We start from the raw sequence: 22,015 nt of genomic DNA, 5'->3' as shown, positions 1-22,015 counted from the left end.
TGACGCTGATAGAAGATGGGTTCCTTGGTGACTGTCTGCTCTCCAATCTGTCAGTGTAGTAGTGGCAGAGTTTTGGCAGGCACCTCCTTTATATAGACTATTTTTTTTTTACTTTAGAACTAGTACAACAAGTGGACACCACCAAAAAGAAGTTTATAACTAGCACAACAAGTGGACACCACCAAAAAGAAGTTTATAACTAGTACAACAAGTGGAGGTTGGTTTCACATTCGCGTTAAAACAACGCTGCGCCCTGCGTCGTTAAGCCCCGCCCTGAGCCGGCTCCCTGCCCGCCCCATCCGGGATCACCGCCTACTTTCGCATTTGCACGCATGCGATCGGCGCACCCTATATTTAGCATAGGGTGCGCAGATCATGCGCTGCCAGTGTGAAAGTAGCGTGCTGCGCACTTTTGACGGTGCGCCGTGCGCGCCGAAATGCAGCATGTTGCATTTCGGCGCGCACCGTCAAAAGTGCGCAGCACGCTACTTTCACACTGGCAGCGCATGATCTGCGCACCCTATGCTAAAGATAGGGTGCGCCGATCGCATGCGTGCAAATGCGAAAGTAGGCGGTGATCCCGGATGGGGCGGGCAGGGAGCCGGCTCAGGGCGGGGATAAACGACGCAGGGCGCAGCGTTGTTTTAACGCGAATGTGAAACCAGCTCACCAAAAAAACGCAGCGCTAAAAAAACGCATACATAAGCATGCCAATGCGCACATATGCGCACCCATAGACTTATAATCGGTGTCTTGCTGTAAAAAAACGCATTGCGTGCGCATGCGTTTTTTTGAGGCAAGTCGGACGCTCAAAAAATGCAACAGGATGCATTTTGTACGCCCGAGCGCATACCGCAAAAAAACACATGCGCGGAAAAACGCATACAAACAAAAAAACACATGCGCGGAAAAACGCATACAAACGCATGTGTATGCGCACATAAGCGCATCCCATGCAAAGTATAGGAAAAAAAAATCGCATGCGTTTTTTAGCGCTAAAATCCCGCAAAAAAAAAACGCAAGTGTGAAACCAGCCTTATGGTCTGAAAAGTACAGTAGGTATGAGGTTGTGTGTACCTCAAAATGGTTCCAGTGACAAATACAATTATTCCTGCATAATACAAGCCTTCATACAGCTACACACAGTATTTAATAACTTATTTGGGGAATCGGCCCATCGAGTATATAAACACTGTTATAACATTTATATAGGTTTCTATTTTACACTATATTTGCAAAATAAAACTTTAAGCTGGTGCTGCTCTTATTTCACACATTAAAACCTCTTCTTGATCTAAATGTTTGGCCCCGATAAAATAAAGCTTATACTCACCTCCCTTGTGGGCGCTGTCGGCATGTTGTGACACTTGAACCTGACGCCCAATCAGCGCTGGCATCATTGTTCCCACCTTTTGTTGAATTGAACATGTAAAGGAAGTCCAGGCTGCAGCTGATACCTGGCTTCCTCTTCATGTTGAAGGCATAGACAGTTATGCCAGCGCTAACTGGACGCCGGGCTCACGTGTCAAAACACCTGCACAGGACCCCTGGGGAGAGCGAACTCTGACACCGCAGAAAAAGCGCCCGCATGGCAGGTGAGTGCAGGCTTTTTTATTTTATCGGGGCCAAGAATGGGGTATGAGAAGGCGTTGTCCAAGTAGTTGACAACTTCTTTAATGTGCTTTTCCATCCATAGAGTGGGCACAGGATGAACAGTGGATATAACATCACAACTGGTCATATCTAACTAATGAAAACACTGCAGAATATACCTGGGGCATAAGGGACTTCGCAATTAAATACGACTCTTCAGCCTCTTTGCTTCTATTGAGATTCTTGTATGTTCTCCCAACGTTCATATGAGCACCTATGTCATCTGAAGAAGAGAATACATTACAGGATTGCAACAATATCTCTGTAAATTATAGACAGCTCCCATATGATGAGTAGGTACAGGCATTAAAGAGGAATTGTCACAATGCTTAACATGGGCAGTTTTTGACCACAATTTAATTCCGCAGCTTTTCTGAGTAATCTGCTTGTTTTGTTGTGAAATTATTATAATATATATATATATATATATATATATATATATATATATATATATATATATATATACACATATACATACACACACACACACACACACATACATACATACATATACACACACACATATACACATACAGCTATGCTCAAAAATATACATACCCTGGCAGAATTTTTGCTTTCTTGGCCTTTTTTTGATAACACCAAAACTTTTTCTCCACTCATGGTCAGTGGTTGGGTGAAGCCATTTATTGTCCAACTACTATGCTTTCTCTTTTTAAATCATAATGACAACCCAAAACATTCAAATGATTCTGATAAAATGTTCACATACCCCATTTCTTAATACCATGTATTGCCCCCTCTAACATCAATCACCTCTTGAAGTCTTTTGTGGTAGTTGTGGATGAGGTTCTTTATTTTCTCAGATGGTAAAGCTGCCCACTCTTCTTGGCACTGATGCGCTATCAACCTTGCTGCATTTGGCTGAATCTCAGCAGAAATGATCACCTTTTACATTTCAGTACATTACACTAGTGGCCCAGTACCATTGGAAGCCATGCATGTCCATACAAACACACTGCTTCAACCATGTTTTACAGAAGATGTGGTGTGCTTTGGATCATGAGCCGTTCCAAACCTTCTCCATACTTTTTTCCCATTGTTCAAGTACAGCCGAACGCTAATATGAAACCGGCCTAATGGATGTCTTCTTTTCAGCCGAGTACTGGTCTCTTTGCCTTACATTTAGAGCTCCTTTAACTGCATGATGTGGGTTCACAGCAACAACTTCCAAATGCAAATTCCACACCTGGGATCAGCTCCAGACCTTTTACCTGCTTAAATTATGATGTATTAAAGGAAAACCCAGTGCAGCCTAATAAAAAGCTTTTGAGATAATTGTTCAAATTACTTTTGGTTTCGGCGCCGCAAAATGTGTCACGGCTGTTTCACAGTCACAACACATGCATGGATAGCCATACAAACAGGCTCTCCATTCATGTGCTGTGACTGTCACACAGCTGCAGCACATGCAGTTTCAGCGCCGAACAGCTGATTATCGGGAGTGCACCAGGTATCCAGGTTACTGAAGCAGCTTTTTGGGTGCTATAGCTATTCGGATAAGCATTTATCCAAAGCTATTCGATGATTACTATTAGTGATTATAATTGCCTCCAGAAGTCACAAATTACACAGGCGGACTAAATTTACTATTAGTATAACTAGATATGTTCTGTAAAGGCCTCAGAGGTTTGTTTGATAACATTAGGGATCAAAGACCATCATGAAAACCAAGGAACATGCCAGACATGTCAGGGATAAAATTGCAGAAATGAGTAAAGCAGGGTTAGGTTACGAAAAATAGCCTAAGAGCTGAACATTTCAAGTAGCACTGTTCAATCCATCAACCAAAAATGGCAGGACTATGGCACAACTGCAAACCTACCAAGATATGGCTGTCCACTTAAGCATCCCAAGCAAGGAAAGAACTAATTAAGAAAACCTGCCAAGAAGCACATGGTCACTTTAGAGGAGCTGCAAAGATCCACAGCTCAGGTGGGAGAATCTGTCCACAGGACAACTATTAGTTGTACACTCCACAAATCTGGCCTTTATGAAAGAGTTGCACGAAGAAAGCAATTTTTGAAAGTTTTATTTGAAATTTGCAAAAAGTCATGTATGTCACGTGGACCCGTCCTGTGTGACGCGACCAGCAGGCCAGTAACTAAAACAACAGGACGCGGCATGTGATACTGTCCTGTGTGACACGGCTCGCAGGACGGTAACTAAAACGACAAGACAAGGGGTAGAGAAACAGTTACAACGGTGGGCCCTGCGATAGGGAAAGGGGACGTGGAGATCTCCTGCACTCCCCTGAGTCAGTGTCCCTAACGCTCCTAACGTTCCCTATGCCGGTTCCGCACTGGGCGCCGATCAGGAACCTGTAGCCCTAGCACACCCTACACCTATCCCTTGCTAGGGAGCAGGGTGGCGCAGGCACTGGCCCCACCGCTGTACTAATACACACTAAGGAAAAACACAAACAGGGAAACCACCATGGTTACTTACCGGTAGCCGGTTTTTCCGGAACCCATGACAGCACCACATGAGAGAGGGATCCGCCCCGCCAGGACAGGAACCTACCGAAACATAAGGGGCGGCACCTCTCCCCCGCTTCAGTTGGATTACAGAGCATTTGAGAGGACTTCCCGGTTAGTTACATATTTATCCAACACCACATCACACAAATACACCCGACTATCGTGCACACCCAAACGGTGGAAAAAGGGGGGGAAATATACGGGTGCTGTCATGGGTTCCGGAAAAACTGGCTACCGGTAAGTAACCATGGTGGTTTTCCCTTCACCCATGACAGCACCACATGAGAGATTCTGGAGACTTCGACACCTTAGGGAGGGACCACCGCTTGCAGCACCCTTCTACCAAAGGTCAAGTCAGCAGAGGAGGATAGATTTAGTCTATAGTGTCTAAAGAAAGTTGAGGGTGAGGCCCAGGTAGCGGCCTTACAAATTTGCTCTATTGATACCTCTGCTTTCTCAGCCCAGGAGGTCGCCACGGCTCTGGTGGAATGAGCCTTGATACCGTCAGGAACCGGGACGCCACTAGCTGAATAGGCTACACTAATGGCCTCCCTAATCCATCGGGCAATAATCCCCTTTGACACTCCATAACCTTTCCTAGCCCCCTGGAAGGCTACGAATAGGGACTGGGACCTCCTCCACTGGCTGGTTATAGACATAAACTCTACTAGGGTTCTTTTAACGTCTAGGCTATGAAATTTCTCCTCCCCTGGGTTTTTCGGATTCTCACAGAAGGAAGGGAGGACAATTTCTTGGTTTCGGTGAAAGTTAGTTACTACTTTCGGCAAGTAAGCCGGGTCTGTTCTCATAACCACCCTATCCTGGTATATCTGGGTATATGGTGGGTTGACTGAGAGGGCCTGTAAGTCACTAACTCTACGTGCCGACGTTAGAGCTACTAAAATGATGGTTTTTAGGGTGAGGTTTTTAGTTGAAATCTGCTGTATGGGTTCAAACGGCTCCTTCGTATGGGCTTCCAGCACCAGATTTAGATCCCATGGAGCTATTTTTAGTAAGGAGACTGGCCTAGATTTGTGGCAAGATTTTATGAACCTGACTACCCATTTGTTTGCCGCTATATTGCAATTGTATAATGCACCCAGCGCTGAAACCTGTACCTTGAGGGTATTGACCGCCAGGCCTAGCTGTAGACCTGTCTGCAAGAACTCCAAGATGGACTCGATTGGGGGTTCTTGACTTAACGGTTTTCCCAGGAATTGTAGAAATTTCTTCCACGTCCTGCCATATATGTTGGTTGTTATTGGTTTTCTACTTTTCATTAGAGTAGTCACCAACCCCGGGGAAAAACCTTTATCCCTCAAAAGCGCCCTCTCAAATTCCACGCCGTCAGATGGAACCCCTTGACTTGTTTGTGGAATATCGGCCCCTGAGCTAATAAATCTGGAATTTCTGGCAGTACCCACGGGTCCGAGAGAGACATCATTTGCAGTAGTGAAAACCACGGTCTTTTTGGCCAGAACGGGGCTATGAGGATTACTCTGGCTTGCTCGTCTCTTATCTTTTTTTATCACTGCCGGGATTAACGCTACTGGGGGAAAGGCATAGCTCAGTTTGAACAGCCACGGGATTTGCAGAGCGTCTACTGCCCACGGGTTTTCCCCTGGGTTTAGTGAGCAGAACCTTCTCACCTGCCGGTTGTTTTTGGTGGCAAAGAGGTCGATCACTGGCTGCCCCCATAACTGTACTATCTTCTGGAATATTACACGATTTAAGGCCCACTCTCCCTGTTTTAACTTGTTGCGGCTTAGAAAGTCGGCTTGAACATTTTCTGTCCCTTTGATGTGTAGGGACGTCAGGGAGGTTAGATGTTGTTCTGCTTTGAGAAAGATTCTTTTGGCTTCGTCCATTAGGGAGTTTGACCTTGTCCCTCCCTGGCGGTTGACATACGCCACTGCCACTCTGTTGTCTGACATAATTCGGACATTTTGACCCTGTAGCCTGGGAATGAATGCCTCCAAGGCTCTGTTTACCGCTCTTAACTCTCTTAAGTTTGAGGAAGCCTTCTGCTCTAGGTGACCCCAGGACCCTTGGGCTTTTTGTTCTCTCAGGTGTGCCCCCCATCCCAAGGAGCTTGCGTCCGTCAATATTACATCGGACACGGGCCTGTGCCACAAAGTTCCCCCTGCTAAATTTGTGCTGTCTAGCCACCAAGTGAGAGAGTTTTTCCCCTTTTCGGAAAGTTCCTGCTTCCCTTCTAAACGCCCTTTCAATCGTTTCTGGGCTGACAAGATTTCCGCCTGTAGTTGTCGGGTATGAAACTGCGCCCAGTTGACCGCAGGGATACAGGCTGTTAGCGTGCCCAACAGGGACATTGCCCTTCTTAGGGTCATGCGCGGTTGTTGTATTGCTGTAAGGGTCATTTCTCTCACCTTCTCTAGTTTTTTCTCTGGCAAGAGACAAACTTGACGGTCGGAGTCCAAGACGAAACCTAGAAATGTTTGTTTCCTTAGGGGTTGAAGTTTTGATTTCTTTAAGTTCACCATCCAACCCAGTCTTTGCAGGGTTTCTGTTATTTTCTCTACTTGATGTGCGCAGTGATGTTCTGAATTGCCAATGACCAGAAAATCGTCCAAGTAAGGCACCATAATCACATTGTGGATTCGAAGGAAAGCCGTCATTTCCGCTATTACTTTCGTAAAAATTCTTGGCGCTATGGAGATGCCAAACGGAAGAGCTGTAAATTGAAAGTGCCTGAGGTCGCCCTGGATGTATAGGGCTACCCTCAGGTATTTCTGGTATTCTGGGTGCATCGGGATGTGGTAATAGGCATCCTTCAAATCTATTACGGCCATGAAGCAGTTGTGGTGTAACAGCTTTATGGCTGAAGACACCGATTCCATTTTGAATGTTTGGTTCATGATCCATTGATTGAGGCGCCTGAGATTTATCATCGTTCTGAAGGAGAGATCTGGTTTTCTTATTAGGAAGAGGGGAGAATAGAACCCCCTTCTTTCTTGATCTTTTGGGACCTCTATTAGAACTTGTTTCTCCAACAGTCCTAAAATTTCTGTTTCTATGGCTGATTGCTCCCCCTGGTTCCTTTCTGACGGGGGTCACCACAAATGAAGCTCTTGGAAGCTGGAAGAAAGGGATTTTTAGGCCATTCTTTATAATGCTCAGAATCCAATTGTTGGCCGATATTTTCTCCCATTCTTGAGAAAAGAGCTTCAATCTTCCCCCCACCGGAGGGCTGGCGTCATTGCGGGGATTTTTTGGCGGTTGAGGTAGCTCCCCCAAACATGAATCCTGGTTCTTTTTTCCTCTTGTCGTCCCACCTTTTCCGCTCTCCCGGGGGACGGCCCCGATTGAACTTTCCCCTCCGAAAGGGCGGGCTCCTTTGATCACCCATGAATCTGGGGAAGCCCTTCTTTTTTATCACCGGCCTTCTCCAAAATGTCATCCAGGTTTTTCCCAAACAGGAACTGCCCATCACATGGTAACGAGCATAATTTCGCCTTAGATTGAATGTCCCCAGGGCAGCCTTTGAGCCATAACGCTCGTCTTGCGGCGTTCGATAGCCCCGCTGCTCTTGCCGTTAACCTCATCGAGTCGGCGGAGGTGTCAGCCAAGAAGGCGGCAGCTCCGTGTAGCAAGTACATTTCTCCTAATATTTTCTCTCTTGGTACCTTGGAGACTAATTTTTCTTCAAGTTGTTGCAACCAGACCATTAATGACCGGGCTGTGCAGGTGCCGGCTATTGCCGGTTTCAGACCCCCTGCCTCCCAAGTGTGCCTTAGGTATGAGTCCGCTTTTTTATCCAAGGGATCTCTCAAAACCCCTGAATCCTCCAGGGGCAGGGCCGACTTCTTGGAAGACCTAGACACTGCTGCGTCAATCTTTGGGACTTTGTCCCAGACGTCCGCGTCTTTAGCCTCAAAGGGTTATCTTCGCTTTGAAGAGGAGGGAAGGCTACCTGACTTCTCCGGTTTCTTCCATTCTTTTTCGATTAGGGCCTGAACCTTGTCATTGACCGGAAAGGTACGCTTCTTCCTCTCTTGCAGGCCGCCAAACATTACATCCTCCAGCGATCTCTCTACCTTCTCCTCTTGCAGGCCCATAGTGGACCTGATGGCTTTAAGGAGCGCGTCCGTATCTTCTACGGGAAAGCAAGGTCTGCCCCCCGTATCACTGTCTGAGGACGAAAATGATCCGTGCTCAACTTGATACTCCGAAGAGGAGGAGCCTGACGAGGAACTCGGGGAGGCTCTCCTACTCTTACTCTTCTTTTTTAATAATTTTTTAAGTGAGCCCTGTACCTCAGATTTTATTATCGATCTGAGGTTTGTTGCCAGGCTCGGCACCTCTTCAGCCATAGTCCGCTGGATACAGCTGACACATAAGTCCTTTTGGTAGTCTTTTGCTAAAGGGCTGTGGCATATGGCACATTCTCTATTTTTCTTTTTGGATATAGCTTTTTTGCCTCCCTAAAGAAAAAAGAAGACATAGGAAGGTCTATTATTGTCTAACTTTCACGGAGATCACTCACCACCCAGGAAAGACGGGTACCGGGCTCTGGGGCTGCGAAGGAGCATGCGCTCTGCGCTCTTTTGATCTCGAGGAATCCCTCGATCGGTGACTCGGACGGCTGCTACTTTTGCCGCTCGAGCGGCTCTTGCGACCAGAAGCTTGCGATGGGGGCAGAGACAATGGGGACGGTGAGCGATCCTCCTGAGACGCCATTGTCGCCCCTGCAGCCGCTTCTGCTCCTTTTATGCGGTGAGTGAGCCCCTCATTACCCCTCCCCCCGCGACCGCCAGCCGCTTCTCCTGGCCGGCGTCGCGCCCGGCGCCATGACCGTCGCGTCTTGATGACGTCAGCCGCCCCACGTCAGACGCCGGTCTCTGCTCCCGGCTTCTCCTGCATGCAGGGGAAGGAACGGGCACGCGCGCAGGTGGAGGGCGGCACATGGAGGAACCTCTGAAGGGAGGACATCAGAGCGTGCCCGCACGAACCCGGGGCCCGTATGAGGAAAACCCCGGGGACTGCGCTACCAGCTGCCGACGGCCAGCGTCGCAGGTAAGCCAGCCCTGCATTTTTACACGCCGGGACGGCCCTGGGTCTTTTCATCCTGACAGGCACCGCCGCTGTCAGAGGGATTCCTTTCCAGGACAGGAACCCAACTGAAGCGGGGTAGAGGTGCCGCCCCTTATGTTTCGGTAGGTTCCTGTCCTGGCGGGGCGGATCCCTCTCTCATGTGGTGCTGTCATGGGTGAAGGGAAAACACAACTTCGCTTTACTCTGTTGCACTTGCTCCTGGCAACAGAGTCCACCACCAGCATGCAGCTCTCCTCCTCAATCGCTGCCACCAAGCTCTGTCAGAGCTACAAGGAAATCCCCTATGATTCCTTCCACACCAGGGCTAAGAAAGAACTGCAAGGAACGCTCTCCAGCTCCTTCCTCCACCAAGGATGGTTGAAAAGAACACTATCACCAACACTGATTGCAACACCTGTGACTCTTTTATAGCAGAACCAGCAATCACACCTGCATTATAATCATGTGCACTTAACTAAAGAAACTAGAGTGCAATGACGCTCACCACCACCGGGGGCAAACTTAGAACAAACGACATCACAGTGCAATAATCCCAATGGCCACCGGGGGCAAAAACCAACCTTTAAGCACAGCTTAGGGAAAAAAAAAGGTTACCTGTGCTCTTTATCTGTCATGATCCAGCATGGATCATGACAGTACTCTCCCCTTAATGAGGGGCCTCTGGACCCTCAAGACCGCTCCCCATCAAGGAACCACCTACAGTGGGGATGCCCAGACCCAGAGTTCACCCCAGCAACTACCTGCATGTCAGGTTGATGAGAAACAAGCCCGCTGGTATTGGCAACGTATGTTCTGTAGGCAACACACATCTCCGAAGCGCTGACCTGGGGAACGGTTTGTGTATGTTTGGTATGAGCTGGTAACACTCCACAACACACTTCCACTGGATGTTTTTTGGTGGCCACCCATACACGCTCGTTCACACACAGGTCCGGACCTTAACGTTTATTGCCACTCGTTCGTTTGTCACCACTTGGAGAACTCTTTCTGGGATTGACAACAGAGGCGTCCCCCTGTATCACCACACTCACACCCCCGCACCTCACCAAGGGGTACACCACCCTCCAACCCCTTCCACCACGAGGTCTGCGCCTCCCAGGGTTGGCTAATGGCGAGGGTTGAGACTTGTCCCTACTCTCCTGCAGCACATCTGCTGCCCTCACCGGAGAGGAAGGGGTCTGTTGAAGAGAGACGGCAGAGACAGTAGTTCCTAGGCAGCAGCCCTCACACAAGCGCCCCCAGCTGACCACTTCCCTCGCCCACCAGTCTATCACCGGGTTGTGTCTCTTTAGCCAAGGGAGTCCTAAAACAATAGGTACTGGCATTCCCTCCAAGATGTAGCATGACAAGGACTCCTCATGATATCCTATACGCAGATGGATATTCTCTACGACCTTGGTCAAGCTCCCCTGGCTCAGTGGAACAGAGTTTATGGCCTGGACGCTTATAGGCTGGGCTAGCGTCCTACACCTCAGACCATGAGTCTGGACAAAGCGAGTATCCACCAGACTGACCCTGCTCCACTGTCCACAAACACCGGTATCACCTCCGGTACCCCGCCAGCCAAGACCTCTGCTGACGTGGTACTTTGGGAGGGCAAAACGGAGGAAATGTATACTCCCTGGTTGCCTCCCTCCAAGCGACCAGGGGAATGCGGCTTTTCAGATGGCACAAATAATTTGGCGCGCAGTGGGCACGCCTTCAGGGCATGACCAGTCTGCCCACAGTACAAACATGCCGACACCACTCCCCGAACCGTAGGCAGCTCCAAACACAAACTAGCTCCTCCTACTTCCATAGGTTCAACAGGAGACTTGGCATGAACTGGGCAGGCTCTCATAAAATGGCCAGGCTTCCCACAGGAAAAGCATACCCCCCCACCACGATGAGCCGCAGACACCCCATTTTTTGTATCAACAACACTGGGCTGTCTGGGTTCCTCTGTCCGCACTGGTGGGTCCTCCTCCCTAGCGAGAACATCAGGGGGCACTTTTTGTATATGTCTTTCCCTAAGGCGTCTATCCACCCGGATGGCAAGGGACATGGCGGCCTACAGCGACCTGGGGGCGGCGTACTGCACCAGAGTATCCTGCAACTTTGGAGACAAACCCTGCACAAATTGACTCCTAAGTGCAGGGTCATTCCACTGAGTATTAGTGGCCCATCTCCTAAACTCTGAGCAGTACTCCTCAGCGACCCGGGATCCCTGTTTACACCTACGGATTCGGGATTCCGCCAGGGCGACGCCATCAGGATCCCCATACACAAGCGCCAAAGCCGCAAAGAACTCGTCCCCGGACTCTAAAGATGGAGAATCGTCCGGTAGGGAAAAGGCCCAGGATTGGGGATCCCCCTTAAGAAGGGACACAATGATTCCCACCCGTTGCTCTTCACTCCCTGATGAATGAGGGCGCAGCCTGAAATACAATTTACAGGCTTGTTGAAACACCAAGAATTGATCTCTCCCTCCAGAAAATCTGTCAGGGAGGGATATCTTGGCTTCTGGCTGAGCCTGTCTCTGAACCAAGCCCCCAAAGCCCACCAACTGCTGCAGTTGCTGCACCAACTCACCGCGCAGCCCCCTAATCTCATCAGTAAGGGTCTGCAGCATTTGGGCAAAGGTCTGAACTGGGTCCATGGCTCAGCAGAAAAAAAAATTGCGGTTGGTGATAATGTCACGTGGACCCGTCGTGTGTGACGCGACCAGCAGGCCGGTAACTAAAACAACAGGACGCGGCACGTGATACTGTCCTGTGTGACACTGTTCGCAGGCCGGTAACTAAAACGACAAGACAAGGGGTAGGGAAACAGTTACAACGGTGGGCCCTGCGATAGGGAAAGGGGACGTGGAGATCTCCTGCACTCCCCTGAGTCAGTGTCCCTAACGCTCCTAACGTTCCCTATGCCGGTTCCGCACCGGGCGCCGATCAGGAACCTGTCGCCCTAGCACACCCTACACCTATCCCTTGCTAGGGAGCAGGGTGGCGCAGGCACTGGCCCCACTGTTGTACTAATACACACTAAGGAAAAACACAAACAGGGAAACACAACTTAGCTTTACTCTGTTGCACTTGCTCCTGGCAACAGAGTCCACCACCAGCATGCAGCTCTCCTCTTCAATCGCTGCCATCAAGCTCTGTCAGAGCTACAAGGAAATCCCCTATGATTCCTTCCACAACAGGGCTAAGAAAGAACTGAAAGGAACACTCTCCAGCTCCTTCCTCCACCAAGGATGGTTGAAAAGAACACTATCACCAACACTGATTGCAACACCTGTGACTCTTTTATAACAGAGCCAGCAATCACACCTGCATTATAATCATGTGCACTTAACTAAAGAAACTAGAGTGCAATGACGCTCACCACCACCGGGGGCAAACTTAGAACAAACGACACCACAGTGCAATAATCCCAATGGCCACCGTGGGCAAAAACCCACCTTAAGCACAGCTTAGGGAAAAAAAAAAAAAGGTTACCTGTGCTTTTTATCTGTCATGATCCAGCATGGATAATGACAGTGTAAGAGACACAGCTTGCAAGTGGAAGAAGATGCTCTGGCCAGATGAGACCAAAGTAGAACTTTTTAGGCTGAATGCAAAATGCTATGTGTGGCGGAAAACTGATACTGAACATCACCATGAATACACCATCCCCACTGTCAAATATGGTGGTATCAGAATCATACTCTGGGGAAGATTTTCTTCATCAGTGACATAAAAATTAGCCAGAATTGATGATAAGATGAATGGAGCTAAATACAGAGCAATCATGGAGGAAAACCTGTTAGAGGCTGCAAAAGACTTGAGACTGAGGAATAGGTTAACCTTCCAGTAGTACAATCACCCTAAATTTACTGCCAGAAATACAATGCAATGGTTTAGATCAAAGCATGTATATGTGCGTGAATGGTCCAGTTACAGATCAGGCCTAAATCCCATTGAGAATCTGTGGCAAGAAGTGAATATTGCTGTTCAGACGTTGTCTAACCAATGCCACTGAGACAGTGTTAATTTGCAAAGAAGAATGGACAAAAATTTCAGCCTCTAGATGTGCAAAGCTGGTAGAGACTTATCCCAAAAGACTAGCAACAACTGCAACGAAAGGTGGTCCTACAAGTATTGACCGAATACAAATCCAAGTCACAATTTTCAAATGTATATTTTTAAAATAATGATAAAACCATATATCATTTCCTTCAGACTTCACAAATACTTACTAATTTGCATTAGTATATCACATAAGATCCCAATAAAAAAAACATTCAAGTTTGTGGGTGTAACGTGAACAAATGTAGAAAGGTCCATGGAATATAAAATATATATTTAACTACATACATTTTAAAGAATTTAACTATTGCCAAAAACAACACTATAAATCCCACACATTTTACTGACTAAACACAAAGAATTAAGTATTTTCAGAGTAAGCTCTCCTCTATGTAAAGAGCCAGATAGGTTTTAAATAACAAAATGCCCTAAAGTTCAACGTATCTGTCATTTTGAGGCCTTTAGTTCACAACAGCCAGCCACAATTCATACAAAACCACAAGCTTAGAAATATGACTGTTCCTAGTTTGTTGGTTTTGGGCATGTTGAATACATCCAGTGGTTTTATTTATTGGTCAACAGTTAGAAACTGAACTGAAGCCAGCCTGATAACATCAGACATCAAAGCCCAAGACTTTAAGAGCTATTGGAAATGACATAGCATTACTTTTCACTTCTAGCTAAAAATGTCACTTGGTTTTAAAGAAGCCTTAAGGCTATGTGCACACGCTGCGGTTTTTGCTGCGGCCAAAACCGCAGCAGTTCTGCAGACAGTGTACAGTAGCATGTTAGTCTATGTGATTTACAATCTGCTGTGCACATGCTGCAGATTTTTAAGTGCGGAAAAGCTGCGGTTTTGAATCCGCAGAAAGAAATGACATGTCACTTCTTTTCTGCGGATTCTGCTGCGGATTACCATCTCCTCCATTGTAGAGGTGATAAACCGCAGGGCAAAACTGAGGGCCAATCCGCAGGTCATTTTACCTGCGGTTTTTCCTATATATAGATATATATCTATCACTATGTAATAAACTATGTAAGTGGCAAAAAACAATTTTCAACAAAAACATAGTAAATAACATCTGTGCAGTCTATGAATTTGTTCTAAGAAATAGAATTGCCTCCATAAGATCCTCCCTTCATAGATGACCTCAAATTTGACCTATTAATTTTAAGGCTAGAGAACAACCTCTCAACACTAACTTGGGTTGGAGGCAAAGCCGTAACCACATGGGCAACATCTCCAACAATTTCCGGGTATCAACGATTTGCCTCATGCACAGTCAGTTTTGATGAACGGTTGAATTTTTCTATTTCTTTGAGAGCAAGTGAAACATTTTGCGGAAATATGGTCAAGCTGCTTGCTATAAGAGACGGAGTGAAATCTTATTCCTTGTGGCAATGCTTTGCTTGCTCCATGTCATCCAAATACTTGTCAAAATCAGAGGATGAATATATGGCAGCAGTAGCACTGTCAGGACCCAAGTCCTCTTGCGCCTGGCAGTTGTCCTGTAGGCCACTTATCATAACTGCTACCTCAGTCAGAGCTTCTTTTCCTTTAGTAAGCTGTTGATCATCAAGCAGTATACAATGACTTGGGTCCACATAAACAGCTGCCAGTAAAAATTTTTTTTCCAATAGCTGTGTCTCTCTCTGTTTTATTGAAGCAGAAATGCCATCTGCGATTAAACCTCCTCTTTGGGACAGGCAAAATAGCAAGTTTTTCCACTCCCTTATGAAAATACCAGGAGTTAAATCCTCAGCTTGTAATTTTAGTCACGGTAAATGGGTGGTTAAGCAATTCTTTCAATTCAGCCACCTGTGTCCACTGACCTTCATTTAGGGTTACCTGAGGGTTCGCCATATCTATAAGAAACGGTTTTAGTTCAAGCAATCGCTCAATCATTGAATAAGTGTTGCCCCATCGAGAGGCTTGATCGACAATTGCCCCTTTCCCAGCACGTCTCTTCAAGATGGAATCAATTTTAGGGGACCTGGCGGCAATAACCACTTTGCTCACTTTTTCAATCAGAGTTCCTGCATGTCCCTCTTGCAGACTATCTCTTATTGCCAGCTGCAGCGTGTGCACAACTTTCTCCAGCTCGGGGCCCAGGAATTGGATCCTGTGCAGAGCAGGCACCCCTCCCCATCCTCTCTCTGGTGAAGACGGCAGAAGACAGGACAGAGGAGGGGAGATTGCTCCCTGCAGTCTGGAGCCGATGCAGGACGGGAGCACTGCAGCATACAAGTGAGATTTGATAGGTGCGTGCCCCTGCTTCTAGGGGGGCAGCTGCCCCCCATGCCCCTCGCCGGCTACAGCCATGATTCACACACAGCGTTTTTGCGGATCCATTTTTTGCAGTAAAATGCAGTGACTCTGGGTATCCCAGCAAAGTTAATGGGTTTCAAGATATGACATTCAGACACATCGTTTTGTGAGGATCCGTTTTTGGGCTGAATGAGCATGTCAGTTTGTGTGGCGTTTTTCTAATCTGCTTTTGCTATTGAAAACATTATCTATGAGCTCAAAAAACTTTCAGGTGATGCGGTTTTTTTAAAAAGCTGATCTGCTTTTGCAGCTAAAAACATATCCTCAAAAAACGCAGCAAAAACGCTGTGTGTGAATGTAGCCTTAGATCAGGACTAGAACAGCCATTTATAGGACATTTCATAACTTTCCCAAATTCCTATAAAAAAATATTCAGCACATTCTGCATTGAACTACTGTACCCAATTTATTATATATTTTAGGAGTCGGTCCATTTTATACCGACTCTACCTCCACAGCCCTGGCAGTAACCCTGTGTGGTGCACATACTGTCATGATTCCTCGAAATTGCCGATGCACACAAGTGGTCATATGCAATCTGTACACATGCAGCCACATGCAGACTATATGAATTCGGCTTCACTCAATTCACTTCTATTGAGAGAAGTCGGATGAGACGAGTCGGCATGAGACCTCATATATACCATTCACATTCATGAGGTCATCAGACTGTTAGCTAACATCGACAACACCGGGAATCATGACAATGTGCACTGCAAGCTGTTATAATTCAGAAGTCTGCAGTCCCAAATAGTGCTCTCAATCCTAGACAACCCTTTTAATCTGTACTTTATGTTCATTTATACACCTAAACCCATAAAGCTACAAGAAATGCCTAATTGTCATGAGATTGCATGGTGCAGCTTCTGTACTGGTGCGATCAGCTGAAGCAGCCTGACATACACAGCCCGGCTCCTGAGGTAAATGTTAGAATTGGTGATCATTGGTGATCTCGACAATCCTAGCAGTTTAACCCCTTCACATGCGGATGTCAACAGTGACAGCGGCACATGAGGAGTATGACAAAGAAAATCTGTCTAACAGACCAACACACTCTCGCAACGCGATATCACAGTATATGGAGAAGATCAAAGTCTCTAGTAAAGCGCTGACACAAGCTGAGTCTTCACAGGAGCAGTCATAGCAGGCAACCCATCGGCACCGCATGATCATGTTGTGGAAGGGGGTGATGAGAGCGTGCCTTGGGACCACACACTATTAATGCCTTCAACAGAGATTGACAGCAGCATATAAAGGGGCAAAAGAGGCAAGCACAGCTCCTGGGCTGGTGTCATACACTGAACATATTAGTACGTCCAATGTTGGGAAGGTGTTATATGGGTTTTCATAATATCATATGAATGACACTTCTCTTCAATCCACAAGATAAGTGCTAAATGTCTTGAGATCATACAACTAATTAAACCCTGAAACACTAGCATGGCGGTCCCGAGCTCGCATACTTCCTAGCTGTAGTTACAATTGAATGGCGAGGCAGTGCGGCATTCATTGTAATATAATACAAAGTGGCAGTAAAGCCCCCGTTACACACTGCGATATCGCTAGCGATATCGCTGCATGTGATACTTATCTCCGACCGGCTCCCCCGCTGGTTATCGATGATCGCGCGAGAAGCTCCTGGACCATTCCTTGTCGGCCACTTCCTGCTGGGCTTCCCGTGGCGCCGACGTGCGACGCGTGGAGCCGGGCGGGAGGACGCAGGATCGCCCCGACAGACAGGTAAGTAGTGATCCCCGACCACCGCTATGTCGCTCGTGAGATCAGCCTGTGTGGCAGCTCACTAGCGACCACCTAGCGATGCACCAGCGATCCTGACCGCGTCATATCGCTGGTCGGGATCGCTGGTGCATCGCTAGGTGTAACGGTACCCTAAGGATACATGACACTCACTTATAAACCACAGCTAAGAGTTCTCTGGACCGCTGTTATCATGAGTGGTTGTGGTCTCAAAGGTGGAATCCCTGATTAGCAGACATTTATCACCCATCGCCTTTAACCCCGGGAGGTATTTTCGTTTTTTGATCCCCTTCTTCCCAGAGCCATAACTTATTTATTTTTATTTATTTTTCGGTCAATATGGCCATATGAGGGCTTGTTTTTTTATGCTAAAACTGACCTGCCATTATGAGTTCACAGACACCAAACACGTACGATAGTTCTTTTTTAAGTGGTAAAATTTTTTCCAAAGATTGTTAAAAAAGATAAAAAAATTGCGCCATTTTCCGATACCCGTAGCGTTTCCATTTTTCGTGATCTCCGGATGGGTGAGGGCTTATTTTTTGCATGCCGAGCTGAAGTTTTTAATGATATAATTTTGGTGCAGATACGATGTTATTGTATTTTAATGCAATGTTGTGGAGACCAAAAAAACAATTGCTTTTTTCTTTTTTTCTCGTTACACCATTTAGCGATCAGGTTAATTCTTTTTTTTTTATATTGATAAATCGGGCGATTCTGAACGCAGCGATACCAAATATGTTTGATTTTTTTATTTTGTTTTATTTTGAATGGGGCGGAAGGGGGGGGATTTGAGCGTTTATATTTAAAAAATTTTAATATTCAAATTTTTTTTTTTTTTTTTTTAAACTTTTGGCATGCTTCAATAGTCTCCATGGGAGACTAGATGCTGCCATAATCTGATTGGCTCTGCTACATACAGGCAATGATTACATTGCATGTATGTAGCAGAAATGCTCACTTGCTATGAGTGCCGACCACCAGGCGTGGTTAAAAAAAACCCAGCGTGGGGACCCCTCTATTCTTGCTAACTAGCCTTGCTGAAGCTGACAGCTGAGGGTTGCAGCCCCCAGCTGTGAGTTTTGTATGGCTGGTTAGCAAAAATACAGGGGAACCCACGCCGATTTTTAAATTATTTATTCACAGCGCAGCAGCGGCTAATGAAAACTTCCATCCACTGCTCCTACTCTCACTGTAATTAGCGGTAGCAGGTGTCAGATGATGGGAACTGGAGTCCCATCAGCTGACTCCAGTGACCGAAGGTAAACTTTATACCTCCAATCACAGCCGAGTGCTCTCGCTGTCCTTTGACAGCATGGGAACCGCAGCTCTCTGTCTGGTGGGCTTGATTTCCCCGCCGATCAGAAGCGATGTTTGCCGAACTGTCATGTGTTATGATTTGGGCACCGAGGAGGATTACTGGGGAATTAGCTAAGCAACCAGGAAACCAGAAAGGTTGGTAACTGAGCAGATTGCAGACCCCAAAACCTAACAACACAACTAGCATTAGCCGTGGGACGTGTCTACGATGCCCTAGACGCCTCGGCACAGCCAAAGAGTTAACTAAGCCTAAAGCAAGAAAGGGGAAAGCTAAACTGCCCCGGAGTAGAACCCCAAAGGAATAGATAGCCCCCAAACATATATTGTCAGTGAGACAAGATGAGGCACAAACGCAGGCAGAAAATAGAGTGAGCAAATGATGGGGCCCAAACTATCTAGATAGGACAGGAGAGAAAAGATACCGTCTGCAATCACGCAAAAACCCTAAAAAATCCAACACGTCTGATATACAAAAACACTGAGGCCACACGACCTCTCCCCCACTAGATCTGCAAACTGGAAGCAAAGCAAAATATACTAATATAACAGGGAATTAGCAATACTGAACAGAATGACATAAGCTGTGACATATGAGCAGGGTCCAGCACAAATCCCAGAAGGGAATAATGCTGAACCCACACAGCAAAGCAGAGAAAGGCAAAAACTATATCAAATGCAAAAGATTCCAGCAAACAAATAACTTATCTGAATGATGCAAGATCAAGGAGGGGAAAAAGCAGACTTCACAAAGCATAGGAAGAGAAACCAAATCACCAGCAGCAACTGAAGGAAGCTTGCTCACTTAAATCCTCCCAGTCTGTAACCCCTGACTTCCAATCATCGTCTTCAGGTGATAGACTTCCACCAACACGGCCAGCTCCACTACACGCAGCAACCACCAGAGGGAGCCCCGACTCAGCAGTCAGATCAAGAGATTCACATCAGATCAAGAGATTGACCGCTGCTGCCAATCACAGGTGTGAGGGGTCCTTCTACTGCATTGAACGGTGATGGATTCCTGCCACTGTGAATGCAGACCACAGAGGAGCCTAAGCTGGATCTACGTAGCTGCTGGGAGAATCTAGCTTGGTTTTTTTAACACTACCAGAGAAATGTTTATTTTGTCCAGACAATCCCTTTTATTAACTACACTATTCATTCTAAATCAATGGGCGATTTAGGCTGTGGTATGCCAACATAGTGACATACGACAATCTTCCATTGGTTATAAAACGTCTGACTTAAACGTTTGATAGAAGCTTGAGATGCAATGAGAACGGAGTCTGAAAGGGGTGGCGACCTAACTGTAGGATAGGCCATGAATAAGAGGTTGGTGATGGTGTCGGATGTAGAACCCCCAAAAATCAGCTAATGTCTCCTACAGCAGCGCCAGGATGTAATCAATGTATGGGGTGGAACACACCAGCTCTGTACATTGTTGCCGCTGCAGAGTCCTGAAGTCACTACACAACATATAGAAGTGCAGTCCTCAAATGTCGGCCCACCACAGGTCTCGTTTCTGAGCGACTCTGTGCACTGCTCATCAACATGAAGAACCCAGAAAATATCTTTTGTGGGCCTGAGCAGGTTCTGCTCTTCGTTCCATGATGACAGAGGAAGCAAATAACAAATGTGAATGAAAGGAATCATGAAACAAGCGTTCTCAAATCCCGAGGCTGTTGTGATAAGTGTGAACATTGCTGAAGGGTGTTTATGGGCAATTATGACGCAGCTTACCTGGCTGTACATGTGTGGCTTGCTTAAAGAACCTCAAAGCAATCGCATAATTCTTCTCGTTCTCCAGAGCATGGCCAACGTTATTCCAGAGCTTAGCATTGTTCTTATTCACCTAGTAGAAGGATGACTATACGTTAACACGCTATTACTGCATTCTCTGCTGAGCCAATACTATGCTCACACTTTGTAAAATCACAGTTTTTTTCCCCCAGAAATGGCTAAAACAGCAACAATCTTGGTCTAAATCCTCAGTGACCGGGCCTCAATGGCAAGACTATTTTTTTGCTATTGCCTTGATTTTTACATAATTTGTCTTGCAAGAGATCAAAAAAGATAACTGGAAAACTCTTTATCCTTCATTGTTTTGTTTTTTTCCTTATTAACTGGGGCATGTATTTAAGCCACAGTTACAGGGGAAAAAACTGCCAATATGCCAGACATCACTTGCAGAGCTGGTCCGGGTCTGCTTTGCTGGCAGAAACCCGGTAATCATGCCATCTCTTGGTCGTACAGAAGCGTTGGCAAGGCTTCGGTCTTCTCCTTAGGTCCCGGCCGGAGACTGGACCTGCTACTGCAATACTGCAAGAGCTTTAACTGTAAATTTACAATAGTACGGTGTTACATTACAGGAGTAACTAAACGTAGTCTTCTAATTGACTGCCAAGAGAGCACTCGCTCTTGGAAGTAATCAGCTTAATTATCAAAAACATTTTTTTACCATGCTTGTACCAGTCAATATGATCAGATTTTCCCACATAAAAACTGCACTTTGTACTTTTCCAATAAATTATTGAAATTACTGTAGATTCTACCAAGTAAAGCAGGGAATCTATTCTCCCTCGACGTTCCAGGAGTACGATTAGCAGGAATTGGCTATTCTAAGAAGTGGCATAAAGAAACACTCAGGCTCTTTCCAATTTTACTTTGAAGATATACACTTAGGAGTATTCCCCAAGGTTTAGCTGTAGTCCCCCATTCACCAAATTCCTTTTGTGCTGTGCTGGCACACTTTCATCAAAGCTTTGGAATATTGCTAGAAATATCCGTTTCTTCCAATGTTAGAGGATCATCCGCTAATATACTAAAACGACAATGAGGCCAGTTATTTGGGTACAATAGCATTTTAATATAGCCGGAGTGATGTACTAACCTTCAAGGCTGACACAAACAGAGTGTATTCCGACTCCCAGTCCCAGTTCCTGTTGAAGGTTTTCACGGAATGAGTGAACAGCACTAACGCCAAGAATATCCACGATAGCTTTCTCAACCTATTACTGCCAGAACCAAAAGGCACAAAATAAAAAAATAAAGTCAATAAAAAAAATGCTGCTGTTTTATTACTGCATGTAATAGCAAAGAACATCATTGTAGCTAAGGGTAAAGGGAATCTTGTGCTACGAACCTATGAATAGCATCATGTGGGGTCAGAGATCCCGATTCCAGTGATACATCACTTAGTGAGCTGTTTGCTGCAGTTTTAATAAAATCATTGTTTTATCTGTTGCAGATCTACCAGTTCTCTGAATGCTGATCTCTGTATAAGCTTGCCCATACTCCTGATTGACAGCTGTCTAACCTGTGCATAGGCAGAAAGCTGC

The 22,015-nt window shown here is 46.3% G+C and overlaps 1 protein-coding gene across 2 annotated transcripts in view; it reads right to left on the bottom strand.

The window, feature by feature from the left end:
• TMTC3 (transmembrane O-mannosyltransferase targeting cadherins 3) overlaps positions 1–22,015 on the bottom strand; it is a 177,241-nt gene that overhangs the window by 36,381 nt on the left and 118,845 nt on the right. For both annotated transcript variants that reach the window (XM_073557002.1, XM_073557001.1), the window contains exons 9-11: positions 21,568–21,691; positions 20,418–20,529; positions 1,773–1,876 (exon numbers count right to left, since the gene is read on the bottom strand). In XM_073557002.1, the coding sequence (XP_073413103.1) occupies positions 1,773–1,876; positions 20,418–20,529; positions 21,568–21,691 (340 nt within the window). The remainder of the gene's footprint in view (positions 1–1,772; positions 1,877–20,417; positions 20,530–21,567; positions 21,692–22,015) is intronic.

Source organism: Dendrobates tinctorius, unplaced genomic scaffold (genome assembly GCF_039654945.1).
Source record: "Dendrobates tinctorius isolate UK_male_01 unplaced genomic scaffold, ASM3965494v1 ptg000241l, whole genome shotgun sequence".
Taxonomy (NCBI): Eukaryota; Metazoa; Chordata; class Amphibia; order Anura; family Dendrobatidae; genus Dendrobates; species Dendrobates tinctorius.
Note: the sequence above shows the minus strand (reverse complement) of the source record. Positions and strands in the feature narration are given on the sequence as shown.